This window comes from Mycteria americana, chromosome 2 (genome assembly GCF_035582795.1).
Source record: "Mycteria americana isolate JAX WOST 10 ecotype Jacksonville Zoo and Gardens chromosome 2, USCA_MyAme_1.0, whole genome shotgun sequence".
NCBI classification, from domain to species: Eukaryota; Metazoa; Chordata; class Aves; order Ciconiiformes; family Ciconiidae; genus Mycteria; species Mycteria americana.
This window is the reverse complement of record NC_134366.1, coordinates 124939751-124964189: the sequence shown is the minus strand read 5'-3', so window position 1 is coordinate 124964189 and position 24439 is coordinate 124939751. Positions and strand designations below refer to the sequence as shown.

At 45.6% G+C, this 24439-nt stretch overlaps 1 protein-coding gene across 4 annotated transcripts in view; it reads left to right on the top strand.

Annotated features, from left to right (window-relative positions):
* Nucleotides 1-24439, top strand: part of KCTD1 (potassium channel tetramerization domain containing 1) — a 103902-nt gene that overhangs the window by 33561 nt on the left and 45902 nt on the right. Inside the window, exon 1 of one of the 4 annotated variants that reach the window (XM_075494538.1) lies at nt 241-2209. The exons of the other annotated variants lie outside the window; for them this stretch is intronic. Coding sequence (XP_075350653.1) covers nt 341-2209 — 1869 coding nt within the window. The 5' untranslated portion in view covers nt 241-340. Of the gene's footprint in view, nt 1-240; nt 2210-24439 lie in introns of those variants that run through there. 4 annotated transcript variants of the gene reach the window in all.

The window sequence follows — 24439 nt, the reverse complement described above, 5'->3', positions numbered from 1 at the left end:
GGGGGGGAACCGCCGGGGCGAGCGCCCCGGCCTGGCCGTCCCCCCCCCCCGCCGCCGGCGCCCATCTCCGTCGCTCGACGGGACGGACCCGAGGTGAGCGGCGGGCGCGGTAAGTACCGCTCCCTTCCCCGCGGTACCCCCTTTGCGCGGCTCAGCCTCCTCCCCATCCATCCCAACCCCTCCCGCCCCTTCCCCGCCGCCGCCACTGGGAGCGCGGCCCCTTTAAGAGCCCGGCTTTGCCTCCCGGTAGCTGAAGGTCATTAAAACACAAAAGCGCTCCAGCGCTGCGGTCCAATATAGCGCATGCGCCCTGCCCGAGGACTGGCAGGGAGACGGCAATATGGCGAGAATGCCTGGCAGCGGCGGCGGCGGCGGAGAGTGGAGCGGCGGCGGCGGGGGAGGCGGCGGCGGCGGCGGCGGGAACAATGCGGGGGACCGGCCGCCCGGCCGCGGCCGCGGCGTCGCCCCCCGCCCGCACCGCTACTGCAGCGCCGGCGAGGAGGAGGAGGGCGAGGAGGAGGATGAGATCCAGGAGGTGCAGATAACGGGGGACGAGGAGGAGGAGGAGGACGGAGCCGATGGGGGGCTGCTGCTGGACGAGGAGGAGGAGGAGGAGGAAGAGGAGATGGGTCTGGAGTGGGACGGCGAGGAGGAGACGGAGCCGCTGCCGCCCGCCCCGGGCCGTACGCCGGGCGGCGGCGGCGGCGGCGGCGGCAGCGGCGTCGGGGCGGCCCCGGGGGGCGCCGCGGCGGCCGCCCCGGGGGGCGGCGGCGGCGGCCCCGGGGGGGCGGCGGAGGACGCGGAGCTGGAGGCGGCCCTGCTGCTGCAGCGGCCGGAGCGGGCGCGGCTGAGCGAGAACACGCGGCTGGCCACCCGCTACGCCGTGCGCATCTTCCGCGAGTACCTGAGCGAGAAGGCGCAGAGCCCCGACTTCGAGACGATGGACAAGGGGGCGCTCTGCCGCGTCCTGCGCTCCTTCTACGCCGAGGCGCGCTCCAAGAGCGGGCAGCTCTACTCCAAGTCCTCCCTCATCAGCATCCGCAGCTCCCTCAACCGCTACCTCAACGAGCCGCCCTACTGCCGCACCCTCGACCTCACCAAGGACCCCGAGCTCCGCGCCGCCAACCTCACCCTGGCCGCCGTCATCCGCAAGCTGGAGGAGCAGGGCGCCGGGCCGGTGGTGCAGAAGCAGGCCATCACCCGCGCCGACCTCCGCAAGCTCTACACCTGCAGCGTCTTCAGCACCCAGAGCCCCTTCGGGCTCCTCAACAAGGTCTGGTTCGAGACCTGCATGTACTTCTGCACCCGGGGCCGGGAGAACCAGCGGGAGCTGGAGGAGGACTCCTTTGGGCTGGCCGTGGATGAGGACGGACGCAAGTTCGTCTACTTCAAGGCGCTGGGGCCCTACCACAAGTCGCGCTCGTCCTCCTGGAGCAAGAAGCGGGCGGAGAGCAGCGACGAGGAGAACCTGCCCCGCATGTATGAGACTGGCACCGAGTTCTGCCCCTACGCCAGCTTCGTCAAGTACCTCTCCAAGCGCAACCCCCTCTGCAAGGCCTTCTTCCAGCGCCCGCGGGACCACTGCAGTGAGGGTGACATCACCTGGTATGAGAACAAGGCCATCGGCAAGAACCTCCTGGGTACCCGCATGCAGATGCTCTCCAAGGCGGCCAAGCTCTCCAAGACCTACACCAACCACTGTATCGGTGCCGTCTCCATCGCCACCCTCAACAGCATCGCCGGCATCGGCACCAAGCTGGGGGGACCGCAGCCGCCGCACCACCACCCCCCTCCCCATCACCACCACCACCTCCTCCACCACCCCGCTGGCGGGGGCTGCTACACCCCTGCCGCCCTCAATGGTGGACCGCGGCCCCGGCCGCCTGCCGCCAACCCCTACGTGCTGCCCAAAGACGGTGACGCCGTGCCGGTGAAGGCAGAAGCGGCTGCAGTGGCCCCGGCCAAGCGGGCACTCTACGAGGCAGTGTTCCCGGCGGGGGCCGCGGCCGGTGGCGATGCGTGCGGGCCCTCTGCCTCCCCCAAAAGACTCTGCCGCCGCCCCGCCGAGCCCCTGGATGCCGCCGCGCCTGCCGTGGTGGTGGTCTCAGTGAAACACGACCCCCTGCCTCACCTCCTCCCTGAAGCCAATGGGCACAGAAGCACCACCTCACCCACAGTAGTTTCACCTGCTATTGTTTCCCCCACACAGGTAACTGGAAAAAGAAAGGGAAAAAAAAAAAAGCAAGCAAGGTGGCGACCCCACCACATAGCCCCCACTGCACCCCTCCTTTCTTCCCCATCTCCCCTGAGGCTGGGCACCAATGCACACTGCCAGCCCCTGCCAGCCCCAGGGTGGCTCCCGGGGAGACTTTCACTGTTCAGGCACCCAACGAGCCCGGACGCGAGTTATCCAACTTCGCCCCCCAAGTTCCTCACCCCCGCCACCGGTCGGCGGGCCGCTCGCTGCGTGCCAGCGGGTTGGATGCGAGCGGTGCCTGGGTGCTGCCGTGCTCCCCCTCGGCAGCAGCACCGATGGCTCGGCCCTGCGGGCTCCCCATTTCCCTCCTTTTTCTTTCTTTCCCCCCTTTTTTCTTTCTCTTTTTGCGGGAGGTGTGCATTATGAAAGTTGGACCAAAATAGTAGATAAGGGCGTCAGGTATCGTTAGTGTGTGTGGTGTTCTTGATGTGCTAATGAACTATTTGAATAACCTCAAATGCAGGAAACAGCCAAGAGAATACTCAATTACACACTAGTAATGAGGGTGTAATTTTAAACTTCAGAAGTTAACAAGAGGGTTAATATGGCAATTGCATTCGTCTTGTACTTGTTTATTTAAAATAGCTCTGTTTCCTGGCAGTGATCCTCTTCTTTTTTCCTTTTTTTTTTTTTTTTTTTTTTTTTATAAGGCAAGTTGGCTTTAGTTGCATTAGTTGCCGTAGTGGTGAAATATACAGTAAGAGCACAATTAAACGGGTTTAGGTGCAGCTTAACTGTGGAACAAGCCCAAGTTCATTAGATGTGTTTCGTTGAGGTAAAGCGGTCTTGTCAAAGCTGCTGTTGAGCTGTGCCTTAATGCGTGCCTTGTGAACCCCCTCTGCTGCGTGCTGGCACGTGCTGGTGCCTGCTCCCCGTCCCCTCCAAAAGTACTTTCCTTTTGGGTGTTTGAGCACTGGAGCTAAATTACTTCAATTAAAGACTCGCTGCACCTCTGCAATTGGCTTGAAGTTTGGAAGTCATTCTAACTAAACCTATAAAAGTGTATGCAGTTACGTTGTGCCCCATGAAATACCGTGTTTCAGGCAGGAACTTTACTGCTGGCTGCCCTACACGATTACAAAACCCCTCTGACATTCTTGTGTCAAGTAATAACAGGGATCGCAGCCGTCGGCTGGAGAGCGCGGTGCTGGGTGAGCACAGGTATATGACATGCCTGAGCTGTTTCCCAAGTGGAAATACCAGTTCTGGACAGACTGACCCTTTCAAAGAGTTTGCCAGCTAATCAACCAGCCTGAAGGCTAATTGGGGGGAGAGAGGGAGGGAGAGAGGGGCTTCCAGTGAATGCCTGCATAAGCATCTATGTTCTTTAAAATACCTGTGACCTCTCCTTTCCAGCAGGAGTGGGTTTTTTTTGACCACTTCAGTGGAGTACTGTAGTTTGATCTCCTGCTGTGTGTATCTGGTGTCTCTGAATGGCTTAGAGGCTTGATTATGTGCAGATAATGTTTTTGTTCTAGCTCATTATTTCAGGTATAAGCTAATGCTCTTTGCTGTATTTAACCCTAGACTCTTCTTTCTCTTGCTTTTAATGACCTTGAAAGGAATTTTGAAACTTCAGGCATAGTTTAGCTTTTTTAGAGCAGCAGCGCACGTGAGTACGGGAAGGGGAAGAGGGAACCGGGCAGAGCAGTTCTGATCCAGTTAGTGGTAACAGAGTATGCCTGTCTTTAACCTGTTAAATGAGCTGTCTTGGTACCTTCAGTCATCAGGCTGGAGAGCTGGGTCTCTACCCCCACCCACAAATCTCTCCACACTTGCATAAAGCTTAGGTGAGGAGAAATCCAGCTGCTGTACTGTTTGTCGCAGAGCTGCGCTTCCTACGTGAAGCGTTCGGAGCTGTAATTCTCATTAGTGGCGGGCTCTGGGGAGAAAGGGAGAAATATCTAAAATAGATGATAGAGTACACAGGCATGTGCTGTTTTCTTAAGTGTATCAAGAAAGAAAATGAGCAATCAGCAAGGATACTGGACAGTGTGGGGCTTTTTTTCAGTAATTATATGGAAACGTTCATCTCCATTCACAATTTAATGAGCTAAACAAGCTGCCCAGCCACTTTTGTAGCTGAATCTTGCCTTTGCTACAAAACTCATTAATTTAAGTGTTTCAGAGAAGGAAAAGTGCCTTCTTTTTTTTTTTTTTAATCACCGATTCTTCTTATGTCAGTTTTAACTTATGCACATCTTCTGGGATGTGACAAACTGAAAAAATATTGGCTGTGGAATAGCTTTCCTTGGGAGAATGTTAATGCTAAACTTTTTCTCCCTAGCTACCTTTTATAATAGTTACACTAATCGAGGTCCAGGGCGTTTCCTGGGGAAATTAATGACTGGCCGGGGTTAATGGCCCAAGGCATTGCCTCAAGCCATCGACTCTCCCAGCCGGTCATTAATCCCCAGGAAATGCCCTGGCCCTCAATCGTTACTGCTTAATTATAAACAAAGACTTTGCAGGCCTCTTTCCTGAATACATCTCATCAAGTAAAGTGACACTAAATTCCGCTGTTGACAAATATTACTGATTCCTTGAAAACATGAAGGTCATACTTTTGTGGTTTATTGGTCGTCTTTGTAATTATTCTTCCAGGGGACAGATTCTGCTGCCCTCGTAGACTTGTGCAATACTCTGGTGAATAAATGGTGGTGTGATGAGTGGGTTTCTTAGCATGCATGTATGGTCTTTTTTATAGCATTGATAGCATCAAGCAAGGTATGGAAAAGGCTAAACAAAGGCACTAAATGGGATGTCTTCAATTTGCACTGACTAGAAACTTTTAAGTGTAAGAATCTGAGCAAGGATGTTAATTTTATGCTTTTCTATCGTGGTTGCTCCCATCTTTTGTTTTAGCCCCAAGATGGCTTTTCAGTGGTGGGTTTGTGAGAGCCTCCTCCAGAGCTAGGGAAAGGTATGTTAAATGTTCATCTTGATCCAACTATTGCTTTAGGTTGCAGCCTTGAGAGCAGCATTTATAGAGCGTATTTTAAGCATACAGCGCTGTGCCATCACGGCACAACTTTCTTTTCAGTCCCTGTTTGCTCTGAAGTGTAGCAATTTTCCTGCCACTGACAGCAGTACTTCAGTTCAAGTTGATGACAGAGGGATGTAATTTGGATGTTGTTCCTCTTGTGTGTTACTGAAAGATGAACAATAGCTAAAGTTTAAGCTTTTGATGCTACAGTGTGGTGGTAGCTGTTGAGATTTATAGATCTGGTACGCACTGAACTTACTATAGTAGTAATACCCCAAAATAAGTCTAAGAAAATAGATTGGCTTCTGCCATGGGTGAGGAGAGTTGCGTGTCACTTGAAAATGCTTCTGTTATGTCAGTTCTCCAGCTCAGTTGGGTTTCACTGGGCTGCTTGTGAAGAGTTTCATCAGCTATTAAGATATCTACCAAGCAGTCATTAAAACATGACCCACGTGCATTTGTCTTGGCTGTTCCAGGAAATCCTTAACCGTTTTTCCTCCCGTTTTAAATCCAGAGCTGGGTTTTTGTTTTCTTTTGATCTGGCACATGTCTTTTCGTTGCCTTACGCTCTCTTTGAAGGGCTTACTTTGACCAGAACCAGAAATCTGGTTCTGACTGCAGGTTTTGTAGAAGAAGGCAAAACAGTAGCACATGACGAATATAAGTAGGCAGCAGGCACAACTGGGAACAAATCAAAGTAATAAGTTAGTCTAGCTCTTTTTAGTCTTTGGGCTTTTCTTGGAGGTGGATAAGAATCTTTCTGCTTGATCTTTGGTCTGGGAACATCCTACGTTTCCATAAAATGGCCACAAAAAAGGCTTCTGTTCTGTACAAATGTTTGTAGTACTCTGACTAGAATCATCACTAGGTGCTTTCCGAGTATACAGGGTAGGAGAACTCATCAGACAGCTTCAGGGAAGGATGCTTAGGATGGCGGTGTTAGGATGCTAGGCTTTATTTCTATACAGATAATAGATGGGGCAATATCCCTATCTTAAAGGCTTAAAGTACAGCAGCTATTAAGACTGATGACTGCTAAATACCTTGTTAGTTCTTGTGGCAGTACTTCTGTTGATCTGGTTTCAGAGGCTGCCCTACTGCCTGGTTAGTGCCATCCTCTTTAATTAATGGGTTATCCCAGGTTGCAAGAAAATCTAGGATTTGCTTGGTGTCTTTTTTTAAAAAGAAACACTGAGGTTAAAATCTTAAAAGTGTGAAGATTAAAGGAACTGTAAAAACTGTGCCTACCTCAGAGGCTACTGCTTCTTGGTTGTTTGTGTTTTTTTAATGGGGAAGATTTTAATCTTACAGATGTGGGAAGTGATTAACCATAGAAGGGACCTATTATACCTGACAGTCATCAAAATTGCTCTGAAATCCTCGGGAGGTGGGGGATAGGGTAGCAGGGGTGTCAAATATGGTCCCCAAAGACAGCTTTCTTATCAATTTCTGGAGCGAAACACGTGAATCCTGGCTATTGCTCTGTTCAGTGGAAGTCAGTGTTGTTTGTAACTGAATGCTTCTAAAGATCGTTGAACAGAGATGGGTTTGGTTTTTTTATTTTTTTTTGAAGACAGTAGGATATCCCAGGCTATGTTCCTTATAACTAACATGAGGTTTGGTAGGCATGTGAATGTTTCCCAAGATGAGTGCAGGAAAAGCAGAATAGAGATTAGGCTTAGTGATCTCCTATACAGCTTTGGGGGCACTGAAAGGAATGACGGTAACGGGTTTTTCTTTCCTAAGCTGAAGTTGGTCCATTTTGGATCAGCTATTGGGGAGGCAGTTGATTTAAGGTGACTCAGGAGAGTATTTCACAGAACATCTGAGAATGGCGTTTCAATACACGCATTCAGAATTGTGGTTGTGGAGTTTAAAGTCCAATACTGCCTTTGTAGGTCCTCTTAGTTGTATTTGCACAACATATTGGAGGTATTAAATTTTGTAACTATTTCAGATGGTGATTTCTTCCACTATCACTTTAATTTTCAAAATATTTTTACTTTTTAGAAATTAGACTGCTTTTATTTAGTTGCATCTTGAGCTAGTCACAGGACTTGCTTGGTTCAGCCTTCAGTGATGGTAAGAACGCAAGAGGTGATCCGTTTTGCATAACTTAAACGAAGATGACCTTTTAAGTACAATTAGGAGGAAAAAACAGCACCATTGAAGTGCCGCTGTATTTTGACACTTTTTAATTCTATGGAATCTGAAATGACTGTGTTGGTACTTTTCCTCTGTGCACATCAAAGATAAAATGCGCAAACTTAAAGGCAGCAGAGAGCTTTTTTTTTTCAACAAAAAGTCTTCTGTGATTATCCTGTAAAAGATTTCCCATTGCCCACTGTTCTCCTTCTAGAGAGCAAGAGATCAGAAACTGTTCAGTCTAATTGGTGAGTCTGTATGACAGTGAGCTGCCTTATTTCATGTGTGGTGTAGAAATAAATGAGTGCTTAAACCCTTTGAAACACACCACTACTGCAAAAGCCATAGGCTGTAATTAAATTGAATGTGGGGTTGTATTGTCTTGTGCCCTTGGCTATAAACTTGATAACAGTCCATGGTACACCCACTATTGTGTTAGAAGCTGGAACCTAATTAGCGATGTTGTAGATTTTCAGTCACTTTCGAAGCCCTTCTGTTCATCTTTTTCCCCGTGTCCTTTCTTTCTTATTATCTTGCTTTTCTGTTTCTGAAGCAGTAAATGCACCCTTCTTTTCAGAAGGAAATCGTTAAGGGCATGTAGCCAAATATGTACGTGCAAGATAATTTTTTATCATATTTTGGATTCAAGGGACAAGTGTTGGTAACTGCATTTTATCTGATGTAGGAGAGATTTATTAGTGTTGTGATAGTAAAAATATATAATGATGTTTCCAGGGAATGCTCTTCCAGGCATTTGAGGGGGGAGTGAGGAAGGGATTGGAACTTCTCATAATACCTTGATCTAAAAGTAACATTGGAAGACATATGACTGAATTCTGTTCTGGTTGTTTTTTGGGGATTATCCACAAGGAAAAATGGCTCTTCTGGGCTTTTAGAAATTCACATGCTTTTGCACTCAGCCAGTTTTCGTTAGTTGATCTGAAAACCTTCAAACTTGCTAAGGACTTAATCCCTAATGAGGACAAGTGCCTTTGATGTGTTCTTAATGCCATCTTTAGTTTGGGAAATACTAAAAGTTGTAGTGCACAGATGCAGTGTATAAATTTCCAATAAATTCTTAGTTAACTGATATGCTTACCTGTTGTATGCATCTGTACACTTCTGTAGCTAGGACAGATCATTTTAATTACATTGAAACTGAGTGAAATTTTTAAGCCCTATTCACTTTACCAATGTCTGAAAACACTTTTTTCACTGTATGCTTAGGGCACATCTGCTGGGTATAACAGTCCTGTGCGTAGATACTTGAGCTAGTGCCTCCTGGGGACTTCTGACTCGCTTCTTGTACTGGCCTGAGTGGTGGACTGTGCTGATGTGGTTTGCAGTGTTTCTGGTACTTAAACTGGGTAGTGTAGCCTGGATAACGCGTTATCGTGTAGCTTTTGGCACGGGGTAATTGCTTCTCTTTGGACAGCGGCACCAGCAGTATGAAACCGATGCTTCTCCTGTAATGCTCTCATGGTTTTCCATTGGGGAGCAAGAGGAGCCCAGGAAGACAAAGCCAATGTCACCTGCAGGGAAGCATGGACTGGAAATCCCCTGGTGAAGCTTCCCCAAGGTGGGGGCAGGAGAAGGGGGTTGAGTGTAGCTTTTTCAGTAGCGCACAGCTCACGGGGGTAGGTAGGTCGTTTGGTAGGTGCTGTTCAGGTAACATGCTGGAGCACTTCTCTTTGCAAAAGGAGGAGGACAGAAATCTCTTATGGGAGGTGAGGTGCAAGGGTGACTTTTGGCTTGCTTTCTGTTTTCTTATCCCAAAGATCTCGTGGAGGTGCTGGGGTGGTTTCTGAGCTGGGGCTTATCTCTAGCACAGTGCTTCATTTCACTCTCTCCTCCTTGAAGTGCACAGGATGGGGTCTGATGATGCTGTCACTTGTTTTAGTTTGTTTTTTGATATGGGCAGCGGGAGGAAGAGGAGGCTGTGTAGCTGGGACTCTTGTGCTTGGTAGCTGTAAAGAAGGAGCCACAGCTCTCGGGCTTCCCTGCGAATTGGCGCCTGTGTATGCCATTACTACTTTTGCGTCTGTCAGAAATGTAATGCATCAATGAATGACTTTCCTAAAACACCACTGTATTTTAAGCTTTTTTTTTTTATGTGCATCCATTTATGTATGTTTAAAATTAAGGATTGCTGGATATGTTTCAAGAGCGATTTCTCAACACCCTTCACCTGAACCCTGAGCTTTTACTCACCACAGTGATACATATAGCCGCTTCTTTCGCTGCTCTTTATTTTTCTCCATATGTTTCTAGTAGGCTTCAAAAGCGGCAGGGAGAGGTTGGTCTGGAGTAAGGAGAGCATACTGTGTCTGATGCTTTGGCTCTGAGTTGTTAAGGTCCACTGTAGTCATCCTGAGCTCTTACTCTGATCTGGGGTTACGGGCTGCGAAGCCTGTGATTGCCTTGCCGGTGTGAGCTCTTGTTTCACAGGTGAGGTGTCTGCAGTGCACTCGAAGGAACAGCACCGAAACTCTCGGGCGCAATAGGAAATCATCAGTGGTTAATTACCGAGCACCCTCTGGCTTAAAGCTCCCCTGGAGAAGAAGCAGCGGAAGCATGTGGTGTGTCTGGCCGACGTGGGGGTGTGAACACGGGGTATGTGGGTTTAGCACGAAAGAGAAGGGGAAATCCGCTTGCATTGCCCTCCTCACCCCAGTTCTGCTTGGGGTGGGTTGGGACCTTTCTCCCCGAAACGTGGGGAAGAGGAGGAGCGAGGAAGGTGAAGTGGGCTTACATGGCTTCTTACAGGGGCTGGCTGTTACCTGTGACATGCCTGATAAATTCCTTCCCTCGTATAGAAATTGCCCTGTTCAGAAGTATGCGAGTTGTCTGAAGTGCTGTATACCCATATAGTTTTGATGCCAAATTAGGAGGACCTAACTGTGAGAGTTAGGTTGACAAGTTGGGAAGTATAAATGGGAGCACAGATGCTGTGACAGACAAACCTACAGCTGTAGTACGAACAGTGCGTGAATGTCAGATAAAGAGGGAACCTGCTTGAATTGGTTGCCTTTTTGAGGGTTTCCCAGTGGTTCTGATAACTTTATGACTAGCAGTGCTCACATAAAGGATGCTTGTGTGCTCTTCCTCCTCGTTTCAGATACGACAGCGATACCGGCTGCAGTTGTTTATCACAGGAGTTAGCTAGAAGATTATTATAGACCATGTTTGTGGTGATCGGCAGATGATGCTTTGTATAGGCTTTTATCAAGTTTATCAGTACTGGTTTCCATCTTGGGTTTAGAAAACATGTTGTCTTTTTCCTGTCATCATAACACTAGTTTCTGGAAGCTCTCCCTAGCCTGTTGCAAGGCCAGGTTCACGTTTCTGCTCGATTCTTTAAAATGCATTTTAGAGGGGAGAAAAATAATAAAATGCTCTAAGCATGTGGTTTTTGGTAAAGAACCAGTTCAGAAAGAACTGTGTAGCCTTTTAGTATATTTTACACTTTCTCTTGTCTTTTAATTTGGTAATGCTGAAGTATGTATCTTGCTGATTATCTCTCTTTGAAAAAAAACCCACTCTCTCTCTCTGAAAATGCACACTAATCAGTGACTGGCAAACTTGGGAGTGGAGAAGTAACTGTTCTTGGAGGCTGAAGGGGTAATGCAAAGCTCTGTGGTCCGTGAAGCCACGTGAGAACAAAGTTTTGTAGAACTGGCTGATGTTGGTAGGAATATGATTTCTTTCCAGCACAAACACTTGAAAAAATTATATTCCTTAGCAGGGATGGCAATGCAAATCCCCCAGCCTTTGACGCTGGTTCTTTTGCGCAAGTACTGTTTGAAAATGAAACAGGCAGAGTGGGACTAACATGGTTTCAGTGTCAGACTTAAACTGCTTCAAAATTGGCTGTCTGAAGCTGCTGTCAATCCAAAGCAGTATGTGTAACTCAGTTACCGTTTGATTTTTTTTTTTTCTTTTTTTTTAAAAAAGCAGAAACAACTTTAATGTCCTGTCAGAACTTTGTAGTTTTGCCTTCCTTTTGGGGTATTTGACACACTTCCAAAGCAGCCTTATTTCTGGTTTTATCCCTTTAGAAGTCTTTGCAAGTTACCTTTTTGTTTTTTATTTTTTTAAATGCATTATTTTTGAAATGCACCTGCATTTGCCAGCTGGTTTCAAATAAAACATTGTGAGGCTTTTTGATATCTCTTCATGAGGGCCTGGATACAAATGTTTCCATTGAAAGTACTTCTAGATATAAGCTGTTCCCTTCACTTTTAGGCATTTAAAAGTATCAAAAGTAAGGAATGCCAACAACAACAACAAAAAGCTAAGGAAAAGCCAGGTTCACTGTAACTAGCAAGTACAAATGTCTCAAAATGGGTATGGAGTTTAAAATGTACAGTGAATACTAATACTAAACGTAGTATGAATTGAAACGCTAATGCATTGGTGTATGGAAGTAGCACTACACCACTACGTAAGTGGCAAAAGTATCCCCATGGTATAGAGGAAGATAAAGCAACACTTTTTAAAAAAGTTTCCTATGGTAATTCATTAGGAAAGGTTTCCTCATGCCTGTGCTGAAGTATAATTTTAACCAGTCAGTTTTCCTCAGTATGGTATATTCACTTCCAAACTGCTAATAGATATATTCAGGATCATGAATATAATAGTAGGCTAGATTTGCAGTACAGGATAATGATATGGTAGTAATTGTTGCAGTCATGTAAAACGTACGGCAGACACTTTCAGAAGCTTATGTGTGGTGTTTTAATTGTTGAGAGATACCAAAGCATCAGGTCAAATCAAATCAATATCTTTTCAGGAAAAAAATATAATAGCTGATGATTAATTTCTTTTTTTTTTTTTTTTTTTTTTAGATTTCACAAGGCCCATGTCCAAATTTTTGCTAAAAATGCAAAACAGCACCCCTTTTATGCTTGTTAACTTAGCTGATGAATATTCTAACTTGTTAAGGCATTTCTGCTTCTGTGAAGTGCTGGACTGATTCCGCTGGGCACTTTTTTTTTGCTACAGGGTTGTGATCTTACCGATGTTAGTTGCTGTAAAATGCTCAGGTGTGGTGATTTTCTGGCATTCTTCTGTGAAGATTTCTGGTGACAGAGCCGCAGCGACTACCCAGCTACCCTCACCTTCCCAGCAGCGGCCCCTCGCTTGGCGCGTGGGGTGGCCAACTCCTCCGTGGCCTCGTCCTTCCTGCGGCGAGTCGGTTCGGGCTCCGAGCACGCTGCCGCCTGAGCAGCGGCCGTGCAGCCCCGCCGCAGGGATGCCGGGCACCGCTGCTGGCAGCCCGCGGCTCTGGGCTCCTTGGGTCTTCTCAGGCTTTCCTCCAAAAAAGGAAACTAACACTGTAAGGGAAAACTAAAATGTTTTTTACACACACCCCCACCCCACCCCCCCCACCCCCAATTCTTCATAAAACTGAAAAGCTCCAAAACAAGCCCCAGTCTGAAAACCTTTTATTCTCTTTAACGTTAATGACAGTGATCTGAAATAGCTGTTGCCTTCTTTAACCGAAGGGACTAGATTTTTAGGAGGGGAGGAGAGCAGAGATGAGCTTACCGACCTATCTGGAGGTCAGAAAACGGGGGTTAAATAACTGTGCTAGCAGGATTTTGAAGGCAGGACATGAGAATTTTGTGAGAAGAAAAAGATCTGGAAAGAAGTTGGAATGGAAAATAAGGAGGAGAGGGAAAGCAGGGTGAGAAAATGTTACCAACTATCTTGTTGCAGCACATCAGTTTGGAAACTAGATTAATTTCTGTATACCAGTGCGCTTCTGCTGGATTAGTTTAATGGATTCAAGGGGTGGGAAATAATGCTTCTGTTTGGAGAGGGACTAAAATTGGAGGAGAAAATTAGGATTAAAAAAAAAAATCCTTCTCTCCTAATGCTAAATAACAAATGTAGTAGGTGCACTGAAGCAAGATTTGATCAAGGAAAAGATAGACCCAGAGGGATGGCAAAGAAGAATTGTGCATTTTTTTCTTTAAAGTAGAAATACTAGAGGCAGATGTAAAAGAACAGTGAAGAGGGGGAAGTCTTCTTCAACTTTAAAGTTAGTTAAAAGAAAATGAGTATGACTTAAATTAAATACATTGTATTATTGCCCCTTATGGAAACGAAAATCTAAAGATTTTTTTTCCTTAAAAAAAATGTGACATTTAAACCAGTGGTTTCCTATAGACTTTTGTGTCTGAGTAAGTGTTGGTTCTCAAGTATGTATCCCAAAAGAAATCCACTGTCAGTGCTGTGGTAAAGTGGCCTATAAGCACAGTGTTTGTTTTTATGCCTACTGGACGATAAACTAGTTTCCTCAAGCTACTTGAAATACTCCTTGTAAACTAAAGTGTCCAGATCAATTTCTCATTCGCATCTTATTAAAACTCACTGAGGAAGTTGGGAAAACATGTTTTTGATCACAGCGCTGTATAAACTAGTCATCTACTCCATTAATCTTTAAGCTACTTCATAAAATTCCTGAGAAGAACCCCGGTGGGCTCCTGCTTCCGAAGACAGCTTCATCCCACCCGGGATGCCAAGCAGAGAGAGCAGCTCTGCTGCGGGGCGGGAGGGCACGCGGGAGGCTCACGGCGTCTAGAGGAGAGGAGACAGTTGGAGGGTCTTGTTTTTTCCCATGCTTATCTGACTCGCCGTTTCCTAGTGCAATACTAGGAATGTTGAATTATTTCCATGAGTAGCTGTCTGCATCCAACATGACTTGTGTATGCCAGTCTATTCTGTATGTTACTGCCTGGGTTTTTTTTTGTTGTGTAGTCAGTTCATATTATATATGACAACCTTAAATGCCTCAGTGGTGTGCTTGGTCAAAACACATTTTTTTTTTTTCCCCCTAAGGAAACAAATGTAGGGTCACAGCTCTGAGAAGTCAGGAATTTCTCGTCGGTTCTGGTAGTCGATGGCTGGCTGCTAGCTTTCAGCAACCCATTCTTGAGAAGAAGTTAAGCTGCTATCGTACTGTACTCCACACTTTCATAAATATATTTTAAACTTCTATACAGGCTCTTTTCAGATCTCTCTTCTATCAAGTTTCTGCCTATGCATCTTAATGAGTAGGCGACCTCAGATCAGTATTTACAGCATCTGCTTCCGTGCTTTATACGTGCAGCTATATCAAGATATATGGTTATGCGCTTTATAAGAAACTTACTCAAGGAGAAGCATTCATCTGATCAGCAGTATCTACTGGTTGGCAATGGTAGGGGGATGCTTTGAGCACTGTTATAAAAGCAGCAGTATTCTGTTTTGGAGACACTGTCAAATAAATTTGCTGGTTTTGTTGTGACTTGAAAAAGCTTTGTGTTTTACTGTGGAAAAAAGTATCTAAGAAGTGGCTGCAAACATAAAGCCTCCCTGGAGTGAGAAGCATGCCGCCTGCGTGCCAGTGGAGAGTAAGAAGTTGTGCTTCAAGAGATAGGAGATGGCAGTGTTGGAGATGGTGTACCAGCTGATTAAAGGCTATAAGGAGACAGGCTACATGGCTGAGAAAGCCGGTACGAGAAGTTAGTCTGGTTGCACCAGCACTCTAGCCCAAAAGAGGGTGGGCGAAGAAAGTCCTCATCTGTAGTGACAAAGTTGTTAGCTGTTCTTAAAGCAGGGGGGTTTTTTTTGTGACTTATGTGAAAATTAGTGGTCTCGGTCAGATCCTAGCGAACAAGTATCCTCACAGCGGAGGAGGCCACCAGAACTGACGCTGATTGTCGCTCCTGTTGGCAGCCTGAGTGGCGTGGGGGGAAGAGCTGCCCTCGCCCCAGCCCCAGAGGTGAGCTCCTGACCGTCAGGACCAGGACGGGCTGACGGCCGTGCGGGAAAGCTTGCTCTGCTGGTGCTGCACTTGCTGTCTGGATCGTCTGCTGGGCTGTGAATGCGATGTTATCTAAAAGTAGCGGACTCCTGTAACAATTTAAGTGGAAAAACAAGACTAATGGCCAAATTCGTACTCTCCGTGTTTTTCACTAATCGTGAAAAATAGCAGTTTGCTTCTCCATCCTCCTGGCTTTACCGTCATCTTCGTATAACTGCGCTGACTTTTACTGATGGCTTCTTGTGTCTAATCATTTCTTAATGAAGCAGGCGAGCATATTTTACTTTCTCCTGCATGGGCTTCTTTTTGTCACTCATTCTTGTTTCCCTCCACTCCATTTCCACTCCAGGCAAAAATTATTTCCAGCTGAGAGGGGCTGGATGCGTGTCATTCCAGAGCAGCTGTAAATGACCCTTCTGCTTGTAAAAAGCAGAATGTATTTCCCCTCGGTGCACACCCCCTTTTCTCACCTAGAATGCATGCAAGAAAGGTCATATGGGGCCAGACCCGAGGGCTGTCTGTCCCCGTACTCCATCCCCAGAGCGGTGGCCAAGAGCAGATGTCTGTAGAAGAGAATAGGAATGGGCAAGTAGGTGATGCTTTTCATGTGGGTCTTATAAAGATGTTTGCCAGGTCCCCCTCTGAGGTGTAAGTGTCATGGCAGAAGGACGTAAATCATTAAAAAGCAGATATTAACACAATCACGTTGGGTCTGTGGGATGAACAGACCCCTTTGCATTTTCCTCTCAAACTGTTTTGATAGGAATGTTGATTACAGACAAGGTAAACTTGTTTGTACTTTATTCATTAATAACAAACTATAAACTGCCCTGCCTCCCCTCCCCACAGGCAAGGCACTTGAGGAGATGCCAGGCAATTAAAGTACTTAAGACAGTAATTACAGTCAAATATACAACAAAAATAAAATCACTGCACATGATTTTTTTTATGCTTGGTTTTGTTCTCTGCATTTATTAAACCACAATTCTTGCCTCACGATTGAACAGGAGTCTCTCAATTGGTGATACCAAAGCGCGCGACAAGTTTGCTTTAGTTCAGCTGAGTATTCCGTAACCTCTTTGAAAGTCTTACTATTGAACTCTTCACAGCTCTGAAACCCCTACTCTTTAGATGCATCTTAGTCAGTATATAGAGCTGGCGCACCTCGGAGTCCTAGCACTGATCAGTAGGGAGGTGGTACCAATGGTCTCTTGAAACTTTTCCTTTCTTGCTTTCCTTGCTAGTTTTCTTATTGTACAGGGAGTAGCATATCTCTGGTTACTGTGATACTTAGGAGGTGAAGACCAAAATAGGCTGTTGTTCAGTTCATAATCCATACTTGGCTTCAAATATTTAAATTTAGCTGATGCATTTTAACCTTCAGAAATAAGTGTCCGCAAACTTGACTTGTTGTGAACCTATTTAATGAGCTAGCGTCCTGCAGTATAAACTTGCACGTATGCCAGCTCAACCTATTTTTAAGTGAAATTCTTAGTGACTTCCATATTCCAGATAAAGTACACTTTAAAAAGACAGAAGCTTAGCCGTAATGAGATCCAGCTGGTGTGCGTAAACCTTTCACATCACATTACATAATTAAGTTGGTAAGTAACGTATGGGGAAAAGTTCTTGTTGCTTATTCTTTTGTACTGGAGTTTTACAAGGCTATATAAATACTGTAAGTATTTAATGGGGGAAATGCAGGATTAAAAGCAAACAGCAGATGATGTATGGTACAAAAATGTCATAAACCAAATGTGTAATATTACCCTTTTGGTTTTTAATATTAAATGACTGAAACTTGACAGTGTTCTGAATGTCACCTACGTTAAAACAGCTCTCGTAAGAACAATTTCCAATTGATTGGTTTGATTAACGTGACTAGTTTAAAGGTAGATCACTTTATGCTGGACAATATCAGAGCATGGATTGCTTCTGAGTAATGTTTTGACCGGTCTATTTATTCAGTAAAATCTACATTGCTGTGGTATTCAAAGCAGGGTACAGGATCACGGACTCCTTACCATAACTTAACAACCTGTTCTCCTTTTAACAAACTGTAATTACAGAAACATAAACTACATCTTCATTTATTTCGATGGTAGAGCATGGGAGAGGAATGTGGGAAGGCATTCTTTGTGCCACCGTCAATTTAGTTGCCTACCTTGCAGTTGTTTCATAAACATCCTAGAAAGCTCCTGAAAATACCGACTGTGGAATGTGCCAAAAATGGTTAAAATGCAAGACTTCGTCCTCTGAGAGGCAAGCCCTGGCAAATCTTAGCTTGATGTTATGCCCTCGGCTGCCCTCCTCCTTTGTGGAAGGCTTTTGCTCCCTTGCAGAGTCAGCAAAAGGTACCGTGTGCCTGCGCTTCAGCGGCTACAGCAAACCTTGGTCAAGGGATTATTATTTTTTGGGTGCTGTCATCGTCACCAGCAATTCGAGTTGCCGTGTTTAGTCTGTGAACTGGAACACGGGAGGCGTGGGCATACTGTCTGTTTTGCCAGCTCTGCTACAGGGGTGGTAGCCTTGGGGAGAGGAGTGGTTAAAAAAAGAGCAGTCCTAAATTGCATAGCTGTTTGCTGCATGATGGGGAGTCTGAGCCCTCAGCTATCCTCATTTAAAAAGAATGGTCAGGCAGGTATCATAGCGTATTTAAAGTTTAGGCTGCTCTTCTTGTGAAGAGTGTAATTTACAATAATTGCCGCTTTTAATAATGAACCGATCTATTTGAGATGTCTCAATGCCCGCTAAACAGTTAAAATGACAACTTAATTTCAGGATGTGCTGTTACCGATGTAGGTATATTGACCTCGAGCTGTTCGGGGGGGATATTGTGGGGTGATTTCCATAGCAAAGGTATATTACACTTAGGCTTCCTTCTACAGAATGGAAACCAAATTTTGAACTAGAAATAACCTTTCACTTGCCTGAGAATTACTCAATGAGAGGTGAAAGGAACATTCAGAATGTAAGTGAATAACAAATATCTTTTGGTTTTGTGGGTTTGTAAGTTCCCATAAATCAGTCAGCAAGTTCCCAGTCGTGACAACCACGTCCCATGCTCTGACATTGCAGCCACCGCAAAACTCTAGCGAAGGGTGCAATCAACCCGTAATAAGAGTGGCAAGTCAAATGAGTAGCATTAAAAGAACAGGGTGCTGTCTTGCAGACTTCTGACTTAACTTTTTGCAGGCTGTCAGTACACTGACAGACTCTTTAAATCGCCTTCCCTTTCCTCTGTGGGCCCTCACCTTGCCTTTTGCTACTTGGCAAAGCAGGAAGCAAAAACCCATTATGGGACTTTGTGGGGGGAAAATGGGCTGAAGACCTTTAATGGCTTGTTCATAAGGATTTGACATGGCTCAGTATTTTGTGACCCTTGTTTTTAAGGAAACGCTCATCTTAATGAGCATTTATTGTAAAATATGGAAAAGAAATAGGTTAAAAGTCAAAGCAGTGACGATGAGTGATTACCATGAGTTTTTCTCTCGCTGCTCCGGGGGACTGAGGTCTCCACTGCTCCTGGTGAAGCCATCGAGAGGAATGAGGCCTCGCCACCAGCTGACTGGCCCATCTCAGGGTTTCCAGCAAGGCTGAGCTCTGGACATGCAGCCCGGTGCCACCCAAATGTACCAGATTAAAAAACAAGGATAGGAAGCAGTGCTGCTCAGCAGCCTCGGATTGCTTGGCAGGGCTGCGCTTCTCGACAGCTTCTTGTTGCATACAGGACTTGCGAATGGCCAGCGGACCTGCCAAAGCGGTGGGAGCAGTGGTTGTAGGTGCCGATGGGGATGTCTGCAAGCGCCCAACGCCTTGTGCGCTCCTGCTGCGTGAAGCGGCCTTGCTGGGAGTGAGGTGTGGGCTCGCTTCAGCCGTGGAGCGGCCAGTTCCAGTGCTCTGCCGGACTTCATCCAAATGCTGGCCTGAGCCGACCCTGCTTGGCCTGCGATTCGGTGGGATCACGGTGCGGCGGGAATAAGAGGCACTTTGTTCTCCATCGTAGATACACTGCGATTAAACTCTATAGTCATGAGGCTAGATTTACTGCTGTGCTCTCGCTGTTTTGCATTGCACAACAGCACAAACGCCGAGAGAGCGAGCGAATTTGATCCGTGTTTCCTAAGGATTGTGAAATTCTCCTCCTGTATAAATTCGCTGGCTGAATTTTAAGCATGATTTATAAAAGGAGCCTTTCCTCATATAGTAAACATGATTTCCCTTTCTTTAGGGCTGTAAGACAAATGTTCTTAGTCTGCAAGGTAACTTTTTCAGTGCGCTATCCTTAACATGGTTTTGGCTCATCTTTCCTGCTGCACACTTACTTACTGAGGCTATTTAACTGAGGTGCAAAAGAAAAATACTGCTTCTTCAGCATTTGCACCTAACACTGGCTTACAAGAAACATAGATCAAAAAAGGCATTTGTTTTGCCCTGTTCAGAAGCTTTCTAAAAATCCTCTGAAGTGTGCTGTGGTTCTTATTTTTGGTCCGTTTCCTCGGTCTGCCATTGCAAGTAGACTTTCTCTGGCTAATCTGCTGCCCGAAATACTCTTTGTTCAGGAAAGCAAGTCTCTTTCTGTTGTAATCAGGGCTAGGAATTCAGCTGCAGGGTCACTCTTGGTGCTGTAGAGTTCACTGACCACGTTTTGCTTCTGGCAGTCCTAGCTTTGGCCCCTTTACACAGATCGATGCCAGGCTAACCTCATTTATTGCTACTACTGAATCAAAACTCTGCTTCTCCTATTTAATTTAGCTCAAAATAGATGTAATGCAAACAAGCGTCAGCATGGCAAAAGAGCCAGAAGAAGGAAAAGAAGGAAAAAAGGCACTCAGGGTTTTTCTGGATTAAAGGTGCCAAATGGTGCCAGGCTTCAGACGGGAGGAATTGGTTTGCACTGTATCATTAGACCCTTTATAAAAATCAATTGTCATCATTGATTCTAATTTGCACGTGAGTATTAGAGTTTCTCTGGTTGTCTTCAGTTCCCTTTTTGTGTTTAAAAGCATTTCTAATGTAAATGCTACTGCTTAAGATCAGCCATGTGTTCGGATTTCTTCTGGGTTTCGTAGTCCCGGGGATGAATCTCCTGGTTCGCTTCGTTTTGCCCCCACTAGGTGAACCTCCATCTTTATTGCTAGATGCCTTCCACCAGTTTCCACGGCTTCAGCCTCCTAGAAGCTTCCAGACTCGCTCGTGGTCAAGTGAAGTTGCTGTTGGCAGGGGTGTATTATTCTCAGTGAAGCTATTCAGTGCTGAGCACTTCCTAAGGCTCGTCACTGTGAGACGGGTTAAGAGGTTTTGTTAAAGCAAGTGTGTGGCAGGTAAGAGTCCTGTGGCTATCAAACCCCGTGACTGCAATATAATTTTTTTCTGTATCTGTGGCACACCTCAATATGAGAAAATGTCGGGATCCTCAGGACCTTACTTGAAGTTTAGATGACGGGACCTTTTTGGTGTGGTTGGCATCCAGCCACTGTTCCTGGACAGGGCTGGAGTTACGAATTCCACTCGCCACGCCTCATTCCACACTGCTTGTCAAATATGTGGAATAAGGCACACTCATACCCTCACCCGTCGTTGCCTTGGATTGAAGCTCTGTTCGCTGTGCAAGGCAGCGTGGGTGGAAATCGTGAGGTTTAGCGTTTCTGCTGAAAACCAAAACAATCTCACTATGCATCCTTCCACTCCACCCCCTCTCCCCAAACCAATCCCCTTCAGTTCTTCAACGCCAGGGTGGTGTTCAGCAGAAATCAAGTGCTCAGTTGAGTGTGTCTGTAATGGGACGGAAGATGGCTGCCAGGAGACAAATCCGTAATTTAGGAATTGTTGGTGAAGTTGATTTCTGCTACCCTCTACTAGACAATCACCACAAGACCCCTGAAAGCTTTCCTGTTCGTTTCAAATGCTCTTTTATTTCTCGCATGGCAATTCATCTGCTCCTGAAGGCAAGCTTTTTGAGTATTTGTTCCAGAGGGGAGACCAAAGCCTGTCAGATGTTTTTGTTTTTTTGATTTCACCACCCTTCTCCACACTCTTACTGATTAAATGCCTCCTCCTCCTTCTGCCTGCCCTTTTCTTTTTCTTGCAGGGCTTTGTTGTTCCAACGGGGCATGCTTCAGTTTCCCACTCCCAAGACGTGCTTTGTGTCTCTGTTGCCTCCTTTCCTTGCCTTTTGCAGGAACAGTGGTGCTTCATTCTCTCTTGCTTTCCTCCCCTTCCATGCCGGGGAGGGAGGTGATGGTTTCCTGCACTGCTCCTCTGGGCAGGAGACAAGCATCAATTAAGACACAAGCTGTAAGGCCTTCCTGATGTTTCCCTTCAACTTACCTGGTTCCAGGTAAAATCCTTTGCAGACGTTATCTCCCAGACTTTATCTGGAATTGGTCTTTTAAAGACTCGGGATGTGTCGTTGTGTGCGACTGTCCCTTTATCTGCTCCTTTGCCTGTCAAGTCCTCCTCTTGTGATGGTTGCTTCCATTTTTCAGGTCTCTATTGGAATGTAGTGGGTTTTCTGCTCATGGTTTTTAAAATTATTATTTCATTGTAGTTGGTGGTTGTCTACCTGGCACCTTCTCTTACTTTTGATACTCAAACTGCTCTTTTAAAGATTTTTTTTTTTTTAAGATACTTCCAGATCTTATAGTCCTGATCTTTCTTTAAAGTTGTTTTTTCTCTATTGCAGAAGCCAGGTGTAGTTCAGAGTTGTCAGTTTGGCCCTATAGAGGATGTTTCCCCTTATTGGCATGGTCTTACTGGTTATTATCACTCAAGATATTCAGTGGGTTTGTTTTCTCTAGCTTTAGTTAGATGAAGTCCCCCCTATCCCAACAAAAGATTTCTTCAGGTATTATTTTGAATGAGGATAACTTCACATAAAGCTTACTGCCTCATCAGTAGTTAAATGAGCCTAGCTGAGCCTCTTGTCAAGGGCCAGCTTCAAGACCCCTGTTACAGAACAACCTACCAAAAGAGAAATTTCATACCTAAATGCTTACCCTATGGTGGTTGGGCCAGCTGTGGCAAGTGGCAGTATGTGTCCTGGGTTGTCTCACTTAAGTTCTATATGTTTTAAAAATAAAATAACTGTGTACTTTGTTTAGCTTTCATTTTCTTGGTGAAGCTGCTGGTTACCTTTTTAATTTCAAGCTGTCCCTCAGAATCATCTAATGATGTGATTCTTCTCTGGTGTTGGCTTCGGTGTCATAACACAGCTATATGTACTATCAGTTTATGTTAATGTGTCTTTATTTCTCGCTTTTCAGTTTTATTGAAATGTGGTGTACATTGGAGGCAATAAAAGCCAACAGCTAGAGAAAGTGAGATAGGCATTTCTTGTTGATTGACAGGCATAGTCTTTTCTGCTTCTTTAAACATTTTCAGGTCCTTTTGTTGTCCAAGCACTGGTGCTTTGCGTGTTGGTAATGACCAAAGAAGCACAAACGCAGACTTAGAAGCAGGCCATGCCACCCAAAGAAATGTATATTGTATAAGATTTCATCCACTATTCTAAGGTTATGTGTGTGGTCTGTTGTGTGTTGGGTCAAGTAAAAGCCTTTTAATATAAAACTAAGAGTTTGCTGAGCTAGTTAGCAGAGGTGATTCTGTCTACACCTAGGTAATGGATTGCTGCTTCATGAGGTTGGCGGTGGCAATGATGGCTTCTGTTAGCATACAGCACGTGGTTGTACAGATGTGGTGTTAATCTACCCTTGTGGGCTAAAATTAGCTGCCAAACTGATGTTTTTATCATACGAGCTACAATGACTACTTGGAGAAATCCCTACAGGTCTGAAAACAATAATAATCAAAATTGTATTTCTTAGCCTTGGATCCTAAAGTATCTTTTACACATAATGGAATCAAATGAACCAAATCTAAAATATGCTTTGTTCATATGCCATATGGTCGTCGTCTTGCCAAGCACTCTTCTTGCCTTCCAGAGCAGACTCCTGTGTTCTCCTTTCCTCAAATCCTGCCCTTCACGCTAACCAAAAAAATTGCTGCTTGACCCCGTAGTCATATGCCTACCATTCCTTTTCTCCCTTTGTCCCTAAATGTTTTCCCAGCATCTAAGAAAATCCCAAACACCAGAAAAGAGGTAAACGGAACTAAAAAAACTTTCATGCGTGACTGCGTTGAAGGGGCCTTTTGAATATAACCATGGCTGTATTTACCTTAATTCAGGACTTCAGCCCCTTCCTACCAGCCACCAAAAAGCCTTCCTACTGCTCTGAGGGATTTAAGATCCACAGATGGTCTGATTTTAGTATGGGGAAGGGGTAGGGAAGTATCTGGGTCATTGACGGTTTTTGGTTTGGGTCCCATGTGCCGGGTGCATTGCCCATTTTGGGAGCTCTGGGGAGGCCCCGGTCGTTGCGTGCCGCCTCGTATATGTATTTTTAGCAGGGTCCTGTTTCCTGTCCCCGCACTGGGAGCACCTGTGTGGTGTCATGCCGCCTGTCCCGAGGTGTTAAGTAACCCATGTGCGTTTTGAAATAGCTAATGATACTATGATTTCTTTCGTGATAGTGTTTTGGACTTTTTTTTCATTCTCCTGCTTATTATGAAATCTGTAGGCTGATAATTTTAATGGGAGTTACGAGAGGAGAGGAAAAACTCCTAGCCAGCCCTGGAAATGCATGGGATCGTGGTGGAGCTGAGTAAACGCTCCCTCTTGCAGTCCATCTTATCGAGGACTTCCAAAAAGCCTGTCGTTTCAGTAAGTTCAGCTTTTACCCTTCCTCGCACTGTCCTCCCTCTTGGCAGTCTCTGTCCTCTGGTGGGGTTTCAGGAGATGATCATTTGTGAGAGATAGGGTCGCTGCTTTGCTAAGTTCAGTTCCAGAGACCTGCTGGGAGGGGAGGTGGATGGGAGAGAGGAGGAGAACCCAGCAATGACCCAGGGCTCCTAAAAGTCGGTCTTTTTTGCCCATAATGTTGCATTGTGTCGATGCTAGAGTGAGGGATGTATAATTTAAGATTACAGTTTCACACCGTATTTCTAACTCTCTACCAGCCTGAACTGTAACTGTCAAAATTGCAGTTCTGTTTACATCTTCATCATAAATTAGATAATTATGAATGTATGGCTTTAAAGCCCTTTTGTGCCTTTTTTTTCCCTGCAGTTAGGTTATAGATGAAGCTATCTGTTTTACTGTGTAGTCTCGTAATTACTAAGTGGACGCAACATCTTCAAAATTATGATTCAGTCAGAATATTTTATTATTGGTTGCTGC